Source organism: Equus caballus, chromosome 10 (genome assembly GCF_041296265.1).
Source record: "Equus caballus isolate H_3958 breed thoroughbred chromosome 10, TB-T2T, whole genome shotgun sequence".
In the NCBI taxonomy this organism is placed as follows: domain Eukaryota; kingdom Metazoa; phylum Chordata; class Mammalia; order Perissodactyla; family Equidae; genus Equus; species Equus caballus.
Window position 1 is genome coordinate 46,303,206 of NC_091693.1, and position 20,146 is coordinate 46,323,351.

The window sequence follows — 20,146 nt, forward strand, 5'->3', positions numbered from 1 at the left end:
ACAACACATCATGAAAACTTAGTACCAAAAATGGCATTTTAACACCTGACAAATTATATTTCTTAAGTGAAAAATTATTCACATCACAGGCTAACCTCAAGTTTTAGTGTACTCCTATTACGATCAAGAATAGCAACATACATATGGCACGGTATGCAAATACTGCTATGACATTTTCCAGTCTATTTTTACCTGCAGTCTGTTGCTTTAGGAGGCAAAATATAAGGAAAAAGTAGTTCAGTAAGTTTCCTTAAATAGTGTAATTCATCTCTTCGACTCCTCAAAGCCACATGAAGCTCTGGACCATATTCTTCTAAAGCAGCTTGCTGTAAAAACTCTGTATTTTCTGCTACAAATAGAGATAAAATTAAATATTTAAAGAAGTTAAGCAACATTAAACAACTTCAGGCATTTACACTAATAGAACATCATTTGTTAGTAGCAGTCATTCCTTTCTCAGCCTTCCTTTCTTTCCAGTATCTACTCTACTGGGAAACTTTTCAAAGCAGGATATAAAGAGAGCAATTTTCCTCTTTGCTGGAAGTTTTAAAATTTTGCAATAAACTGATAAAAAGATCTTTTCCCCCTTGGCAAACAAAAATTTAAACTCCTGTCACTACTTTACAAATTATATCAAACAAAATCAAATGTTTAAAAAAAAAAAGAGTGAAAAAAACCAGACAAAACACCTAAGTACACACAAAGCTTTTGTTATCAAATGTTACATCTTGTTCATCCTCTGCAAATACAAAAAAAAGCCCTCCTTAAAATTCTTTATTGTCTCTACTTTCACATCAAAATCATTTGGGTAACCTTTTAAAGCAATTATAACATAGAAACTGGCTTCCTTGGTTAAGTTCTATATCTTCTGCCCAGAGCATAGGACACAAGAGGGACAGAACTGTATAAGGTGGAAGTCCACTTAAATAAATGTTAACTGACGATAATAGTTATGTTACATAAAGTTTTCCTAAAATTCCAAGCACTAAACTAATATTTTACAACTTAAAAGTAATAGTATTGCCACTCCTTTTTATAGACCTCCAAAGACTAGGAGAAAAACAAGTCATGTTTTCCCCTATCTGCATTCTGTGCCAAGTTTTAAAATCATGAAGTCTGTGAAGGGAATCTTAACCCTAATTCAATGACATTTATTTTTGACTATTTATTTCTATTTTCATTGAAAGAGAATGCAAGCACATTTACCAAAAAAAGCCAATATACGGATTCTACTGGTGTGAGTACTAAGAAGCTAAATGAAGGCTATCTGCCCCTAAGGTACAAACGCAGGATTGGCAAAGAACGACATAGTTTTTATAAGAAATGCATTTTATTTTATAATCATGCGTCATTTGCCAAGCATTTTTTTCCCCAAGAATTTGGGGCAGAATTCTTTTAAAAATTTAGATCATGAGCAGGGAATTAAAATAAGAAGCCTAAGCTATGCTAAATCTCAGCTCTACTTCTTTATTAATTTGATCTTGAACAAATGACATAATCCCTTTGCGCCTCAGTTTCCACTTCAGTAAACAATTATTAAATAGTTATTAACACTGAAAAGTCATCACTAAAAATGAACAAGTAATTATAATATTTGTTGTGATTGAGCATCCAAACATAATATATAAATTAAATCACTAGACTGGAATCTACTTAACATCTGTCAGATGTGAGAGATTTCTGTAGTCATTGGTAATGAGAAAATAAAGGAATCAGGCAAAAGATAAAAAGAACATGGGGGGAAAAACCTTAATTGGGAATATAACCAAAATACAGATGCTGGAAAACAGGGCATGGATTAATCCCCACTAATCACCAGCATATCTACTGTCTAAGCAGTCAGCAGTTTTCAAACCACAAAAGGAAAGGTCCCCAGAATGCAAGACAAAAAGACATCTTCAGGATGAAAGACTGGAGTAAGGTCCTTCTGCACAATTATTATTGAATTTCAATCAAACCAGTGCTTCTAATATATACAGTCAACATTTCTAAGGGCTATGGAAGTAATTACACAGCCAGAAAACATCTACACAATTCTTTTATCAAGAGGCAGATTAAGGAGAGAACACTGAGAGGGTAAGGATGAACACAGATGAAGATATGAACCTTTAATTACTTCCTGAGTTATGCACAACTGTGGGGCCAAAAATTTAGAAAACAAATTCATGGGTTAAAGAAATGAAAAATCAAAAATCTGAAAACTTTTTAAGTAAGTCTATCTAATTCACTGTAATAATATTCTGAACACCAGGACTTTGGGATAAAATAAGAGTCCTCCTAATTCTCTGGCCTTTTAATTCTATAGATTTCATTAATTACAATGTTATTAACAAATCCAACCTAGCATTTTATGATAATTTATAATTGAGGACCATTTTTATATGAATACTAGCAAATTAGCAACTCCTTTCCTGCAAAGACTCAAAATAAGTTTCAGTCAAACTGGTCTGTCTATACACCTCTCATAGAGACAAAATAATTTGGGGATTTTATTAAACCAATCAATGCATCTAAAAATAAAAGATGACTCCATTTACTCACAGTCGGAGTTTAAAGTGTTTGTTTTTAGGAAAAAATAAAGACGATATTAAAAAATACTTTTCACACACAAAAACATGCACACAAATGTTTACAGCAGCTTTACTCATGATTGCCAAAACTGGGAAGTGAACAAGATGTCCTTCTATAGGTGAATGGATAAATAAACTGTGGTATGTCCATACAATGATATATAACTGAGCAATAAAAAGAAATGAGCTATCAAGCCATGAAAAGACATGAAAGAGCCCTAAATGTATATTTCTAAATGAAAGAAGCCAGTCTGAAAAGGCCACAGTATAATTCCAACTATATGACATTTTGGAAAAGGCAAAACTGTAGAGACAGTAAAAAGATCACTGGTTGCCAGGGGTTCACGAAGGAAGGAAGGAGAGATCAACAAGTGAAACACAAGAGATTTTTAGGGCAGTGAAACTGTTCAGTATGATATTGTAATGGCGGATATATGGCATTATGCATTTGTTAAAATCGATAGAATGCACAATACAAAGAGTAAAACCCTAATGAAAAGTATGGACTTTAGTTAATAATAATGTATCAATATTGGTATATCAATTGTAACAAAGTTACCAAATAATTCAAGATGTTAATAACAGGGGAAGGGGAGGATATATGTGAACTCTCTATACTCTCTGCTCAATTTTTCTGTAAACTTAAAACTGCTCTAAAAACCAAAATTTACTAATAAAAAAACTCTTTTCCAGTATTTTTTTCTGACAGTAAAGTAGCGTTAACAAAATGGCTAAAACAAAGTTATTATCTTCTAGTGTGCTCTTGCCAGTGACAGAATAATAATTTCAATTTTTTTATTTAACAATTAAATTACACATATTCAAACTCTTTCACTTTTTAACTACGTTGAAGGTAAAACTATTTTACTTGTCATAATATTATAAGATGAACAGAGAAAATTTTTTAAATATATAATTTGAAATGCTTCTCATACTTGAGGAATTAATCATACCAAAAGACAAACTAATAATCTGATTCAATTTAACTTCAACACTACCTAGCATATAATTTCCCCAAATGTACTCTGATTATATTAATTGATATTACAAGGGAGGGAAAATTGGTTCCGTGCTCACATGAGTTTAAGATGTACTGGTTTAAGCAAAGTTAAAACTGTTTGCTGCAGGACTACTCAGAGATTTTGGTATGCTGGCACTTAACTTGGAATTTTAAAGAAGGGGAAGACAATATCTAGCAATTACCAGAACAGATGACCATGAAATCTCTTCAACATGCTCATCTACATAGAGCAATATGCTAAAGAACATAACTGGAAAAGCAATGACAAAGAAGAATACCAAATGCAAACACAGGAAAATCTCAGTTTCGAAAAGAACCAAGTATAGAGCACAGAAGTAATTTTGTTAAAAGGGAACATTCCAGTTTGATCTAAGAGCAAGAGAAGTCCCAATGAAAATTTCATTCATTCAGTCAGAAAACATTTGCTGAACATATGTGCAAATCACGACATTATAAAGGCCAAGACAAACATGAGAAACTACAAATAGTTCGTCCTGGCTAAAGGAAAATACAGAGTCAAAGACAACAGTAGATCAAAATATTTGACTAGATAGGAAAGTGTTTAAATATACAGTTTAGACTCTAGAGCAGAGTCACTACATTTTTTTTGTAGGGAGGTAACATGAGAATTGTGGTATCGTGAAACTAACATGGTAGCAGTATAGAAGATAGGCTACAATAGGTCACAGCAATTGAAATCATTAAGGAAAAAGGGGGAAGAGATGTGAGAGATACCTCAGAGGAAGCGATGAAGGCAAGAGACTATCATTCAAAAAAAGATGAGAGTCATCAATATTCCATCACCTATATTTAACTAAGTAATTGTATTTTAATTTCATAGATTCTTGAGTTTCACAATCACTTATATGGTTAATAAACTACTGAAAAGAATACTCTCACAGCATTTGTGACTATATCAGCTAACGTACCAGTACTACTTAGATATTTAAGGTGAAAGTTGGTATACAAAACCAGAGTCACTCAAATTTTGTAGCAGAAAACTGTATTACCTTTCTGACTCGCTTTAACTATCACTTCTATATGCTTCATTGCTGCTTTTAATAGTTTCTTGGTTATAATAGATGGAATATCCACCTAGAAAAATTCAACATTAAAATAAAATTTTTAACATATAAGTTACAATGGCAAGAACACTATATTTGAAGTACTGGAACATACGATTTTAAAAATCAAAGGTGTTATTTAGAATCTTTCAAAAACATAATTTAAAAGCACTTTAAATTCTTGGATCATACTAATTGTAACTTTAACAGTTTTTCTACCACAGTAATGAAAATATATCTTAATATGCAGACCCTAATATGCATACCAAATTTTTCTCACAAATATCTTTACTCTTGACTTATTTCTTTGTTTTAAATGTGTTCAAAGAAAATCTCAAGTAACTTATCCCTTTGAGGCTGTAAATCTCTGTTTACTAAGGTTACTTGAAAATGAACATTTTCATTCAGCTTACAAGATAAATCCTGTTTAAAGATATACAGAAGCACTCTAGTTTGGAATAATATTAAGTTCATCATTCCCCGCAGATATTTTTCAACTTAAAAGGTTGGAAACTGTAGTGACTATGGTAAGTTAATGAGAGAGGGTTGAGAGCTTATTTGTACACTCACAAAAGAGAGAAAAAATAAAATAATTGAAAATAAATTGCAAATAAATAAATCACCAAAAAGCATGTTCACTGGACTTCAAAAGGATTATCTTCCACCACAAAACTCAACATGATTTCCCTTATCAAAGGCATGAGAAAACTGCATCATAATAGTGTCAAGTTCTGTGTTAACTTTCCTATTCTTTTTAAATTCCATATTAAGGCAGAGAAAAAGATCACAGGCTGATAAATATAGTAAGTGTGATGGATCCTAAGACCCCAATTTTTAATGATTTACTAGTAAAACCCAGAGCAGTTTATAGATAACTTTTGGCTGTATAAGAGCAAACATGTTCAATAAGAGGGGATATTTTTGCTAGTAGTATGCCTTGTTACAAAATAACATTACTCTTCCTTTATCCCTGGCCTCTTGGTACCCGATAATTATAAATTATTCTCATACTTATCAAGTAAACAACATGTTTTAGTTTTCAGACATTTTATTCAATCTTAGAATACTCATGAAAATTTTCATTTCTAAGTTCCATTTTACAGACTTCAGGTCAGAATCAAAATGTTAAAATAATGAGTTTGTCACTAAACCTTGACTTAAAAAAACACTGTTGAATTCACTATAATGCGTCAGCTATTTGATCAATTATTTTAATTTACTTACTCTAAGTTGGAATTTAAATAGTTTATCATCAATCAATTGATATTTCTTACTAAATCTTTTTTTTTTTTTAAGGAAGATTAGCCCTGAGCTAACATCTGCTGCCAATCCTCCACTTTTTGCAGAGGAAGACTGGCCCTGAGCTAACATCCATGCCCATCTTCCTCTACTTTATACGTGGGACACCTGCCACAGCATGGCTTTCCGAGTGGTGCCATGTCCGCACCCAGGACCTGAACCCGGGCCGCTGAAGCAGAACATGTGCACTTAACCACTGCACCACTGGGCTGGCTCTCTTACTAAATCTTTTATTCCCACTTAAAAGTCTACTACGAGATGACTGCCGCAGAACCTTTTTTTAAATAATATGATTAATGTTTGTCAACTTTTTTCTATTTGCAAAAATGATAAGTGCTCAATGCAAAGAAACACATGGTCAACAGAAAGCAATGCATGGAAAGAACCAAAAATCAGCATCAAGCCCCACCATAATAAGAGTTAACAGTGATAAAAATATATACATGTCCTTAATATACATATTAACAAACTTTAATATGTGAGCTTTGTTTTCAAAGTGGAAAAATACCACATATATTATTTTCCAGCCTCTTCCACTTGACTATGTAAGATCAATAATTTCCCATGTAAATAAGTACTATTCTACAAAATGATTTTTCCTGGCTGCATAGGATTCTATAGTGGACATGTATTATATTTAACCAACCAACAATCCTATCAGTGGACATCAGCTTTTCTTTTCAGCTTTCCTTATTATAAAGTACACTGCAATGAATTTTTGAACATACATTTTTACATACATTTCTGATTATTTCTTTAAACTATATCACAAAAAAGTGGAATTAAATTTCGGAGTATAGACATTTTTAAGTCTTTCAATAAAGATTACCAAACTGCCTTCCAGCGTAAAGTTATACCAATTTGGATTTGTACTTCGTTTGCCTCACAATGAGTGTTAACAGATATTATCATTCTTTTTTGCATCTTTCCCAATCTGATAGGCAAAAGAATACCTGAGATGCTATTCTTTTTTTATATCAAAAAACTGTATATATTTGATGTGAAAGAACATAATTTTCAAGTATTCATTGGCCATTTTATATTTTTCTTTTGTGAATTGCTTATTCACGTCTTTTGCATATCTTTTCTACAGTGGTTGATTGTATTGTTCATTTCTCAAATAGGTATAGAAACATTTAATAAGATTTTTTTTATTTTATTTACTAATGGCAGAGAGATTATATACCAATTTATTGTCAATATATTCGATTCTATTGAATTGAGAAGGCATAGACAAGTATGCGTGTCTACAACCAACACACTATAAATACAGATAGGCAAAGACCCAAACATATACAAAAGATGGCTTACAAGTTATTTTTAAAAAGATCATAATCATTACCATTTACTCAGTAAATTCATCTATCTAGAATAAGACACTTTTTTCTATAGTTGTCTTTTTATTTCTAATTGTCACAAACTAAGATATCCAAGCATTAAAGAAAGTAAAACTGATCAATGAATCAAAAGTGATCCATTCATATTTTAATCTAAAAAATGGAAAGTGAAGGAAAAAACACATATAGTATAGAACAAGGTAAAAATAAAATTTTAAACAATCTCTTTAGTAATGATAAAGCCTCAAATTTCCAAGTTTCTCTTATAAATACATACCTTGTGAATCCTTCGAATTAAGACAGATGCAAAAAACCGTAATGTAATTCTCAGTTCATCAACAAAGGACTCATCATCTGTTACATCCCTTCAAGTGAAGAGAAAAGCAAACATTTAGAAGTTCAGAGAAATACACAGCTTCACTTTCTAGAAAGCAAGTGAAGTCTAGAAAGTCCTCTTTTTTCCATTTATTTATATTATTTTTCTTTTCACTTTTAACAAATAATGCATTACATTACAGAATAATACACAGAAATGTATAAAGAAGAAAATAAACATCTCTCATAATTCTAGTACCAAGACATAATCACTATTACCTAAACTGTAGTACATATTTCCCTGCAGACATCCACATGTACGTAGTCATATTTTTACAATACTAAGATCATTTTCTAAGCATTGTCAAAGAAATTTCTAAGAAACAGCAGAAAGAATAATTTTGGAGAAGCAACAGAATTAAATTAATACAAAATTTTCAATCAGTTTAATATATTTACAGATTAATAATATAAATTAATTCCAAAAGTAAAAAAGAGATGTGCATTCTGCTTGAAAAAGAAAATAAACAAACTCAAACATTTTTAAACAGAAATTTTGACAACCTTCTTCTAAGGAGCTACTTTTCATTTTCCTGAAGTCTTGAAGTCCCTAGAAGAATTAGGGCACTTCCCTAATCAAAGCAAGGAAGAAATCTATGTATATGGTGAGATCCTGAACTTGAAGATGGTGCTGTTAAGTCCCTTGGCAGAATAAGGAAGATAATTGTATCCACCATTGCTTCCCACTATTAACCCAGGGAAGGAGAGATTACAGCAGCAACAGCTATACTCAGGAGAAAATACATACTTTAACATTTAGAAACACAGCCAAATTTTATGTCTGAAGGTCATAATGTGAGGTGGGGGTGGGAGAGTCTTTACAACAGGATTCACTTTACAAAAGGCCTCACCATCAGCTTTGCTTAAATGGCAAATGCCCCATATTTAGGACAGAATCCAACATAAAAAATTAACTTATATAGCTTTTGAGGAAAATATGACATACTATAAACTGGATATTATATGTGTTTTAATACAATATAGATCAACTTAAATATTAGTATTTTTTTAATTAGGAAACTCAAAATATACCGAATCAATATAAAATTAGGGTAAATGTCAGTAAATATTACATCTATAAGTCAGATAGGTACAAGTGTTCAAAATTATAACTAAATACACAATGCTATGTAAGAACACGTGTATTTATTAAGTGATATAACTTGGATTTCTGATTCCTAAATTAAATCTTTTTTTCAGATCTAGAGTACTTTCTGTATCCTTCAAGGCATAGGGCACTTAACATATCCATAGCAGATAGCAAAAACAAAGTTACTTTGGAAAAAAACATATTAAAATTCCAGAAAAATTCTATTGAAATTACCTTTCAATTAATGAAACATCTGAGTATAAATTTTTCCTCTAAATGTACAATTCTTTCAAACATAAAAAGCACATACAAAACATTAAATCACTACATTTAGGAGCAATGAGAAATTCTGTAAGCTACTTTTCTTTCAAAAAGCAGCCTAGGTTTTTTTCCTCTTTGCTATCACCAAACTTTTAATTGATTACCTAGATCAATGGTTCTCAACTGGGGCCAGTTATGCCTCCCAGGTAACATGTGGCAAACTCTGAGGACACAGAGCTTTGGTTCACAACTAGGGGGAGGAGAGGGTGCTACTAGTATCTAGTGAGAAAAGACCAGGGGTGCTGCTAAATATCCTATAATGCACAATACAGCCCCCCACAACAAAGACTTACTTGTCCTAAAATAAATGTCAATAATGCCAAAGCTGAGAAATCCTGGCCTACACTGAAAACACATCATTAGCACATTTAACTTAATGGTATTGACTATCCTACAGAAAAAAGGTCTTATAGAAAGAACATACCTGTACCACGGATAAACAAAGTTTTCCAACACTAATTCAAGAACCTGCATAAAAATTATTTTTTTTAAAGAAAAATCAAATTAATTAATTCTGGGAAAACAAACTGTACTACTAAGTAATGTACAATATTACCAAGAACCAATTTTATTATCCCAAACATTGACATCTAATATCATAGCTTCACATGACAAAAATGTATATGTCAACTTTAAATGGTGGTTGTGATGATCAAAGAGAATATATGAGAAATCACTGTGAAAAGTAACAAACTCCATAAAAAAGAAAAATTACTATTAGAAAGACACACACACATTTCTAAATATTCCCATAAGCCAAAAACAAAACAAAACAAAAACTTAACTTGTTCCTGACTCTGAAGCTTCACTGAGTCAAAAAGTTCCATGGGAAGAAGGAAAATAATAGGATAGTCCTTCGCATTAGCACCTCTCTCTCTGTACGTCAGTATTCCCAGAATAAGATGAAAAAAACACGGGGTTAAAACTAGGTGTCAGTGATTACCTTTGAAAGGAGGGTAGGGACCAGAAGGGAGCATGCGGGGGACTTCTAGGAAGTTAAGTTTTGTTTCTTGATCTGGGTGCTAGTTATATGGAGATTCACTTTGTGAAAATTTTAGCTGTATTTTTAAAATCAGTATAAAGTTATATGTGAAAAAGTAACAAAACAAAAGAAACTCCGTTAAACCTTCCATTTTTAGAGTCTGGGTACAGCAGACTCTAATTTTTTGTTTTAATTTTTTAAAGGAATTGCAGCAGTGGGCAGTAACTTTAAAAAGCAGTAGGAAGGCAATGAAACAATGTATCTAATCTGACTATCTATATACCTTTTCTTGCAGTAGCAACAAAGGTTGTGGATTCTCTAAATAGTAAGGCAACAAGATTTGGATTTTTTACTACAAAAACTAAGCATTAGTGATATGAGCTAGAGAAATAAGATACTTATAAACAGGGATAGGACACAGAGGAGATTAGAAAATTTACCATTAAACACTTGGTCTTACTTTATTCCCCACACCCAATCACCAAATCCTACTGATTTCATACCCTAAGTACCTCTTTTCCACAGCCCCAGTGTTCAGGTCCTCATCTTTTCACTCCTATATGGTAGCAATAGCCTCTAAACTAGCCCTCCGTCCAAGCTAGCTCTCTCTATCCTCCACAGAGCTGCCAAAGTGATCTAAAACATCTGTTTGACCAAATCAATCCCTTGCATGAAACCTTCAATGTATCAAACCACAATACATCAAAGTAAGAAAAGTGGAGCTGCGCTGATTTTGAAGGGGCAGGAGAAAGCTGCATGCCAGCAGCTGTGACCATTTACTTCCTTTTCCCCTCCCACTGTGTCCTGTGAGTCACATCTGAAAACTCTAATTATGGACCCAGTTTGAAAATCACTGACTTCCATGACTGATTAAACTTCTTCAGCATGGCCATTTAAGTCTTTTGATGATCTGATATCTACAAAGCCATATAAAAACTGGTTAAGAACTAACTAAGCCAGACCTGGGTTTTAGACTGAGTTCTGCCACCAACCAGCTAGAAACTTGAGAAAACTATCAAAACTCTCTAAACCCCAGCTTTAGCAAAATCATCAATAATAGCGCCTACTTCACAGGTTGTGTGATTACATGAAATAATGCAAGTATAATGATTAGCATAGTGCCTAATATAAAGTAAGTGATCGATAAATATTAGCTACTAGAATACGGTCTGTTCATTGCCCACATCCTCCCTCAGATTCTACCCTTCAGCCTAGTGAACACTGCACCTTGTTTCAAAGCCTCTCTTTCCTTTCAAAAGCTCTTCCCAAACCCTGAAATATCTTTTCTCACACTATCAGTCTGGCAAACTTCTAGTCGTACTTCCTGAATGTCCCTCTCAACTTAAGCACTTCTTCCTCTGCACGAATAATGCACCTTGTACGTTTCTTCCATTATTGCCTGCATTACATTATACTGTAATTACCTGTTTATATGTCTACCTCCTCTCCTAGATTGAAGTTCCAAGAAGAAAGGAACCAAGTCTATTTCTCTTTTTATTCCTAGGGTCCAGTCCAGTTCCTGCCTATAGCATGATTTCAAAAAATGTTTCTAAATGTTGGAGCTAATATTTATTGAACACCAACATGTGCCAGGCACTAGAGCAAGAGCTTTACACTAAGTTCCTTTGTTTTTTTTTTAAAGAAATGAATGAAGTGTTCAAGACAAATAATATACTCATGCTAAAGGTCTTGTCTTCAACAAATCTCAAATCAGCACTCTCCAATATAATGTGAGAAATATAATGTGAGCCACATGTGTAATTTTAAATTTTCTAGTGGCTACATTTTTTAGAAAATAAAAAGAAACAGGTGAAATTAATTTTTATGATATATTTATTTATCCAATATATCCAAAATATTACCATTTCAACATGTAATCAATATAAAACATATAATAGGATATTTTACATTTCTTTTTCCTTACTAAGTGCTCAAAATCCAGTATATATTCTACATTTAACACACATCTCAATTTGGACTAACATATTTCAAGTGTTTATTAATAGCCACATGTGGCTAGTGGCTACCATATTGGACAGTACAGTCTTAAATCAGGGAATCTTGAGGATGAAAAAGGCCTTACACAACAAATGAAAAAGAAAAATGCCAAGAGTTTGGCATTTATGCAGCATACTTTTAACCAAAGAAGGATACCAACTAGGAAAAAAGACAATCAGGCAGGATTCAGATGCTTAATGCTATTCTTCAACTAATTAGCATTCAACTTAATTCAGTACAGATCTATCAACTACCAACAACGTATCTGGCCCTAGACTTCCTGCTGGGAACAAATGAGACCCAATTCTCTGCCTTCAAGGACTTGACTGCTTTCTCAGATCAGTGGAGAAGACAAGTCTCTAAAAAAAATAACTAAAACATATGATATGTACCAGAAAGGTACATAATAATGTGACTGGAGGAAAGATAAGAGAACACGTTTTCCATTCCGACAACCTGCAGAAACAGTGAAAAGTATCCCATTCTCTGCTCTACCCTTCAGTCAGTGTCAAAACTGCGGTAAGATATACATTTGCTCTTTGACGCTCAGTCTCCTTCTAGAATTACAAAATGATTATTTCTACAGCCTTATCATAAAATGACAATTTTTATAAGAGTTCAGCAATAACTGGGTAAAACAGTGCTTTCTTTGGCTAAAATGTCCATTTAAATCAGACATGGGATCCAAAACATTTCTAACCTACCATTTAAGTTGCATATTTCATAATAATCAACTACCTAGTCAAGAACTGATTAGGTGGCATATATTAAGATGCTCCATGATTAAATTTTACATAGGTATTTAATATTTTCTGCTTGGATATATTAGGCAATATTAATTAAATCAGTTACCTCTGAGAGAGATGCATCAACCTTCGAGGAAATTTTAAGGTCTATCCATGGCTGGTAGTTTTCAAGTAGCAAGGCAGGCCTGAAGAATATCATACAATTAAATTGCTTGAAATCCAAAATGTAATTAGAAGGATGAACAAATAAAAAATGTTTAACTTACCTATGTCGTTTACATTTCACTTTACCACAAACAGCACAGCTACGACCTTGAGGAAATAATTCTTGAAGTCCTAATTGCTAAAAAAAAAAAAAAAAAAAAAAAAGGAAATGGGGAGGGGGAGGGATTTGTCTTTAAATATCTTTACTAAAGAGAACCAACTTTTCAAAAGCTTGTTAATCAATGTATTAATTCAGAGGACTTTTTTTTGTATTATTGTCTGCTTTAACACTGAAACCATTCTTAGTAATAAATACCACTTACTAAACTGCCAATCAACAGAGAAAAAATACCTGATGAAATGCCTGACAATACCTAAGTCAAATTTCCAAAATTAAAATTAAAGTCAATTGCTATGCTCACTTATAAAAAAAATTTCAATCTATATTTGAAAATGATACTCTACTGCAAAAGGATCAGAAAAACACCTATTTTCTATTTCTCCATAACCTTGAATTCAGTGAGGGAGGAGATATGTGATAAACAGTAAGCTTCCTGACCAAATAGGAGGCACCACTTTCAGCTGTTTTCCCTCTAAGTAGAAATACCAACAAACCAACAAACGATGGACTATATCAACTTGAAGAATTATCAAGTAAGACTTCAAGATATCCCACTAAATCCTGATCTACACACTACAGACTTTGCCTATCAGAGACAGATTCAATATACTACCACCTTTATCAAATTTCAGAAATACAAATTTTCTTGGTTAAGCAAACTACCTAGTTATTTCTCTGTTTCTATGGAACAAATAAACACTTAGTTAATTAAAAGGGTTAGATAATTTAACCCAGATTTCCCTAATTGTGTCTGTGCCTCAGAATCACTTGGAAAGCTTTCAACGAGTACTGATTACAAAGCCCTAATCCAGAACTATTCAATCAAAATCTCTATTTTTAAGGATTTCCCAGGTGATTCTACTGTACAGTCAACTTTGGGAACCTCTGTTTTAATTTATTGTCCTCATAGTTAATATAAAGTTAGAGGAAACACTAAAATTGTGGATCCCATCTTTCTGAGAATTTTGTATTTTCTTTTTATAGCCCCTCCTAGGAGAACTATATACCTTAAAAATATACATGTGTAAATTTCTTTGAAAACATTCTGTCTTCCAACACTAAATAATAGCAGATGGATTTTTTAAACCTGACTGCTTCAACGTGCTTTCAATAATGAGATCAAACCACATAGGATCATACATACTGACTCTTAAATAAGAACACATAAATTTTACCTTGGGTTTGTATTTTATTGTGAAGAATATATTTGGTAAGAGAGAATCAGGTCCTAATGAGCAGTAGAATGTTACAGCTCCAGCAACAAATGACCAGAAAATCATTAAAACATGGAGATACCTTAGAAAGAAATAAAAATAATCATTAGAACCACAAAAAGTGTAACACTAAGTTGTCCCTTCATTGATTTAACAAATATTTATTACGCAACTACTATATCAGACTGAAGCAATTTCTCCAGTCATGATTTTCTATAATGTATTTAAGTAAAGGAATCACAGAATGTATGCTATCAAATGTGTATTTCACTGAAAGTATAAGGAAGCATAAATTCTCAATATTTTATAATTTGGAACCTAAGTTGCTATGTTAACTACCCTACACTACATTCTTCCAGAATATCTTCTAATGATATTGTAGTATTCATACCTTACCAAAATTCTGATCATTTTTTATTAAACCAAAAAAAAATTTACTGAGTGCCTATTTTGTGCTACACAGTACAAGGCTAGGGGGATACAATAAGGAACAGCACTGCCATGGTCTCTATTTGCATGGAAAACACTGTCTGGTAGGTGTACCAAGTAAGTAAACGAGGGCAATACAGTGTGATCATGTGTTCTATATTACAACAGAGAAAGTACACATGATATGGGAATACCTCAAGCAGAATACAGAACCCAAATTTCAAAGGACAGAAACGCTTTTTTCACAAAAAGCAACATCTATGGGAAAACTCAAAGAGTGTGTAGGAGAAAACCAACAGAAGAGGACAGAGGAATGAGGAACTGGGGAGGAGGTAGGGGGATTCAAACTTTAGAGAACTACATGGGCTAAGATCTGAGCATAGTTCCAAGGAAGAAGTGGCCTTGAGATGAATCTAAAAACAAACAAAGGCTGTCAAGGTAAAAAGAAGGAAACATTTCAACAGGGATGAAGCAGATAACATGATCAAATATTTGTGAAATAAAGATACAGACTGAAAAGTGTCCATTTGTTTTAGCAAGAAAAGAGGCACTGATAAACTAGGCAAAACCAATTTCAGTAGAATGATAAAGGACTGTAATGGACTGATGAAGAGTGAGATGGGAGTTAGGAAGTGGGATTGGTAAATGTGGATAATTCTCTCTTTAAGGAAAAAGAGCTGGAGATGAACAAGGAGGGAAGGTGTTTAGTAAAACCTGATCACATCTAAATGTTGAAAGGAGAGAAAGAGATGAGAGAGAAAGGTAGGAGAGAAGAGATAAATGAGTGAATAACGTCCTAGAGAAGCTAGTAGTTGAGATTCAGAGCCTAAACAGAAGAAATAGTTATAAAAAGAAGAGATAACTCCTGCCCAATACCGGTGAGGAAGAATAGACGGATGAGAATGCAGTTACACCTGTAGCTTCGGTAGCAAAAATCTAAAGCCATATGATGGCTTTTAAGTGAAACAGGAGATTCTGAGAGTAAAGGTCAAAGTTGGAATGATCAGAAGTTCTAGAAGATTGGGGAAGTTCTGAAACAGCAGCTGGGGAGAAGTGAAGAGAAGGGTATCCTGGGGAACTGCTGGGCCGTACTGAGGCTGGAGAGTTAAATTTACAGGTGTGGGATTTTCTCTAGCAGCATTCAGTAACGAGGATATAAACATTAAAAAAGCAAGCAGCATCAGTGATCCAAGATTTGGATTTTGTCAGGTGAGCAGAAGAAAAGGGAAAGGAGTTAAGTATACTGACAACAGAGTGGTTGAAGCAATGGACTATGGAATCTAAGCTAGACTGACTCTAAACTGCATAGGAAAGTAAGAGACAACAGAAGAGGGACAACGGATAGGAAGAAAGCAGAGGATTCAGGAGGCTGAGAAGTCAAGAAGCAGGTGCAGTGTGACTGACTGCCTGAGAGAAGCAGACACTGGCCAGCAAGTGGGACACTTGATTTTTAAGATTTCAGAGGTAGACCACTGTCTGGTGACAACAAGAGCCACCATATGATGATCCAACTGGGAGACTGGGGAGGAGTCACCCCGACAAAGACTACAATATTTGATAGTACTTGTACAAGCACTGAAGTGACCTAGTATGATGGGAGAATTTAAAAGGACATAAAGCCTATAAGCCAGAGCCAAAGTCTTCTATAAATGAGTACAAATGACCTGGAGATCATTATCAATGAGAAAACAGATAGATGGCACATGTTTCAAAGGAATAAGAGACTCTGCTTTCTTGACAGAATAACTGGTACCAGACTTTCCTTTCCACCATAAACAACTATAAAACTGCACAAAACACAGCCAACAACTGTTTCCAGGCATGGACAACAGGCAGTACAGGACTGTAATCTTTAAGAGAAGGAAAGCACACAAGAGAGTTCCCAACCCAATTCTCTGACTAGGGACAATTTCCCACAAGCAGCATGGAATAGAAACGGTTACATAAGGTACTATGAAGACCTGGGAGTTCAGAATTGGGGAATATAGCACCAAACAGTAAGAAGAGGTGAAGATGGTTGATTAGAGGTGCTTACACATTACAGACAGTGACCAAGTACGTACAAAAGCTGTGAGACAAAGGCTGAGCCACCCAACCAGATGAAACTGCCTGGTCTCCAGGCTCTCAAGGCAAATCTATACTTAAAAGAGACATCCACTGCATACCTATTATTAAACGCTCTCACTCAGCACTTAAAACACAAATATGGTTACCACCCACTCAAAAAACTATAGCTTAATGTTGCCTGCAGAATGAAATACAAACCCCTTAAATCTTTATGGTCCCTTTCAAACTGGCCCCAATTCACCTTTCTACCCTTATTTCTTCCCATTCCTTTATACAAAGCTTCATTCTAACCCAAACAGCATACTTGACATCAAGCTTTAAAAAAAACCTTATGTCAGGTTATAGAGGTACTCACAGAGGAAATTATGAAACTTTTGTCCACAGCCACTTACCAAAAATCATTCTGAGCCAGACAGCTATGACCCAGAACTCAGAATTCTTAGGATTCTAGACTATTTACATAGTACATATTTCATATATAACTTAATTCCCCCAATGAGGTCTGATGCAGTACTCAATCAGATATTAATATATCTGCAGAAAAACATATAAACAATAAGAAATAAATGTCAGAAATAAATACTGTAATAGTCTCATGTCTGTTCAGGTCAGGTTCCATCATCAAACACAACTAGTGCTAAACTTAGGGAAAAAGTTACTTCTTCAAAGCTTTTTGATTTCAGAATTACAGATTAGGAATTGTAGACCTGTACTTAGACTTAATGACAATAAACACTAGATGCAATATGTGTGAGCTACAATTAAGGCAAGCAATAACTAAGGCATTATTTAAGAAGGAAATCTATAGCTTTAAATGCATTAACCCTGTGGTCCTCAACCAAGGGTGCTTTGGGCCCCCAGGGGACATCTGGCAGTATATGGAGACATTTTTGATTGTCACAACTGTGGGGAGGGGGAAGTGGGGAGTACACTACTGACATCAAGTAGCTAGAGGCCAAGGCTGCTGCTAAATACCCTACAATGTGCAGGACAGCCCCCAACAACAAAGAATTATCTGACCCAAATTACCAATGGTGCTGAGGTTGAGAAACCGTGTGCTAACCAGAGACAGAGAAATGTTGAAAACCAACAAACTAAGCATTCAGAAAGTTGGGGGAAAAACAGCAAATCCAAACACATAAAAAGGAAATCTGAAGACTGAATAGATAACTTAATGATGTTAAGAAATTAGTTTTGTGGGGTTTTTTTAACATGAAACGGTATTGTGGTTATGTAAGGAAAAAAAGAGGACTGCTGGGAAGATGGTGGGAAGACTCACCTCCTCCCACAGACACAACAAATTTACAACTACCCTTGGAAAAATTAGCCGTGAAAGAGAATCAGAAACTGGATAAAAATAACCCCCACAACAAGGGACAGTGCTAACTAAGGTAGAAGAGGCAGACGTTCCTTTCTGGAGAGGAAAAAGCCACATTCTATCCAAGCACTTCACAGTTGGGAGCAATCTTAAGGTATGAAGCTTTCCCTGGAGGATCGGGGATCAGAGTGGGAGAGCTTTGCCATAATAAGCAGATTTTGAACTCAGTACAACTGAGACAAGTGTCATAATATCTGGCTCTGCTGGCTATTAAATACAGCAGGGAATACCCCCAGAAAAACTACTAAACATAAAAGAAAGAAAACCATGCTCTTAAAGGGCCTAGACACAAATTGACCCATTTTAGAAAGGAAGACAAAATCACCAGAAAGAAAGGTGCACAATCCTTTGGTGAAAAGAAACTCACTTGATAGCCTCCAGGAGCACCTTAGGAAGGCAGGAAGCCACTGGGACCACCTCCCCAGGGGATGAGACAGTGGCAGCACCCAATATTATGACCTAGTAGAGGTGTGCTGACACAGACAGTGGCAGATGCCATTGGAGTTCTTCCCCTGGCCTGTTGGCACAGGAATTTGCCCCACCCACTAAAGCACTGATTTAATCCAGATAAGCTAGGGCAGGCAGCCACACTAGGGACTGGCCCCACCCAATCTCAAGTCCTCAGGCAACTTGGGTGGGGTGTGTGGGACCTCTGCAGTGGAAGGAGTGGATCCACTTCTGTGGGGCAGAGCATGTGCAAGGGGCAGGCCTGCACTGGTGGAGTGTGTGCAGCCTCTGCAGTGGACCAAGCGGGTCCACATCAGTGGGCAGGGCATGTATATGGGACAGGACTGTGTTGACGGGTTGTGTGGGTCCGCATCAGTGGGCAGGGCATGTGCACAGGGCAGGACTGTGTTGACGGGTTGTTTGGGCATGTGGGCAGAGGGGCTTGTCAGCTGCAGCAGACTTATGCTTCTCAAACAGACACAGAGGGGATCAGCCCCACCTTCCAACCCCTGAAACAATTGAGTGCTGCCACACCTGTGGCCAGCCCCACCCATCTGCACTACTTAGAGAGCTGACATAGCCTTGCAGGCCAGAGGCCTACAGCAACTGTAAGCTCCTAAGTCTAGCAACCAGCCATGCTGGGGACCTAGTCACTTAACAGAAAAACTGCAGCAGTAATGTACTATCAGACCCTGCAGCCAACTGTCCTGGGGCTCCTGCTGCTGATAAAGTGACTGAAGGGACCATAGTAGTTGCACACACCTGAGCATTACAACAAGCCAGCCAGGGGGACAGCCTAGCCACCCCATGCACCTGCAGCAAGAGCAACCATACCATAACAAAAGGACACACATATCCCACACAGGGGATCCTCCTGGAATATGTGGATCTGGTGATGAGAGGGAAGCACACTGGTTGGCCTCATAAGGCATCTCTTACATAAGGCCACTTCCCCAAGATTGGGAGACGCAGCCTCCCAATATATATCCTTCTGAATACATAGATATAAGCACCAAGAAAGAGGCAAAATGAGGAGACAAAGAAATATGTGCCAAATAAGGAAACAGGTCAAATCCTTACAAAAAGAACTAAACAAAACAGAGACAATCTACCTGGTAAAGAATACAAAGTAACAGTCAAAGTGATGCTCACTGATATTGGGAGAAGAAGGTATAGACTCAGTGAGAACTTCAACAAAGAGTAGGAAAATATTAAAAAAAAAAAATCAGAATTGAAGAATATAATAATGAATTGAAAAATTCATTAGAGGAAATCAATAGTAGAGCAGATGATACAGAAGAACAGATCAGAAAGCTGGACAAAAGACTAGGGGAAATCACCCAAACTGAACAGAAAAAAAGACAAAAGAATTAAAAAGAACAAGGACAATCTGAGAAACCAATGGGACATCAAGCACACTAACATCCATATTATAGGAGTCCCAGAAGAAGAGAGAGACAAAGGGGCAGAGAATTTATTTGAA

The 20,146-nt window shown here is 35.2% G+C and overlaps 1 protein-coding gene across 12 annotated transcripts in view; it reads right to left on the reverse strand.

Moving 5' to 3' along the window:
- SNX14 (sorting nexin 14) overlaps positions 1-20,146 on the reverse strand; it is a 70,362-nt gene that overhangs the window by 35,613 nt on the left and 14,603 nt on the right. For 6 of the 12 annotated variants that reach the window (XM_070223527.1, XM_014734076.3, XM_001503705.7 and 3 more), the window contains 7 exons: positions 14,304-14,424; positions 13,070-13,146; positions 12,910-12,988; positions 9,502-9,545; positions 7,569-7,656; positions 4,602-4,686; positions 193-349 (listed from right to left, as the gene is read on the reverse strand). In XM_070223527.1, the coding sequence (XP_070079628.1) occupies positions 193-349; positions 4,602-4,686; positions 7,569-7,656; positions 9,502-9,545; positions 12,910-12,988; positions 13,070-13,146; positions 14,304-14,424 (651 nt within the window). The remainder of the gene's footprint in view (positions 1-192; positions 350-4,601; positions 4,687-7,568; positions 7,657-9,501; positions 9,546-12,909; positions 12,989-13,069; positions 13,147-14,303; positions 14,425-20,146) is intronic. The other 6 variants (XM_070223528.1, XM_070223524.1, XM_070223523.1 and 3 more) reach the window with 1 other exon arrangement.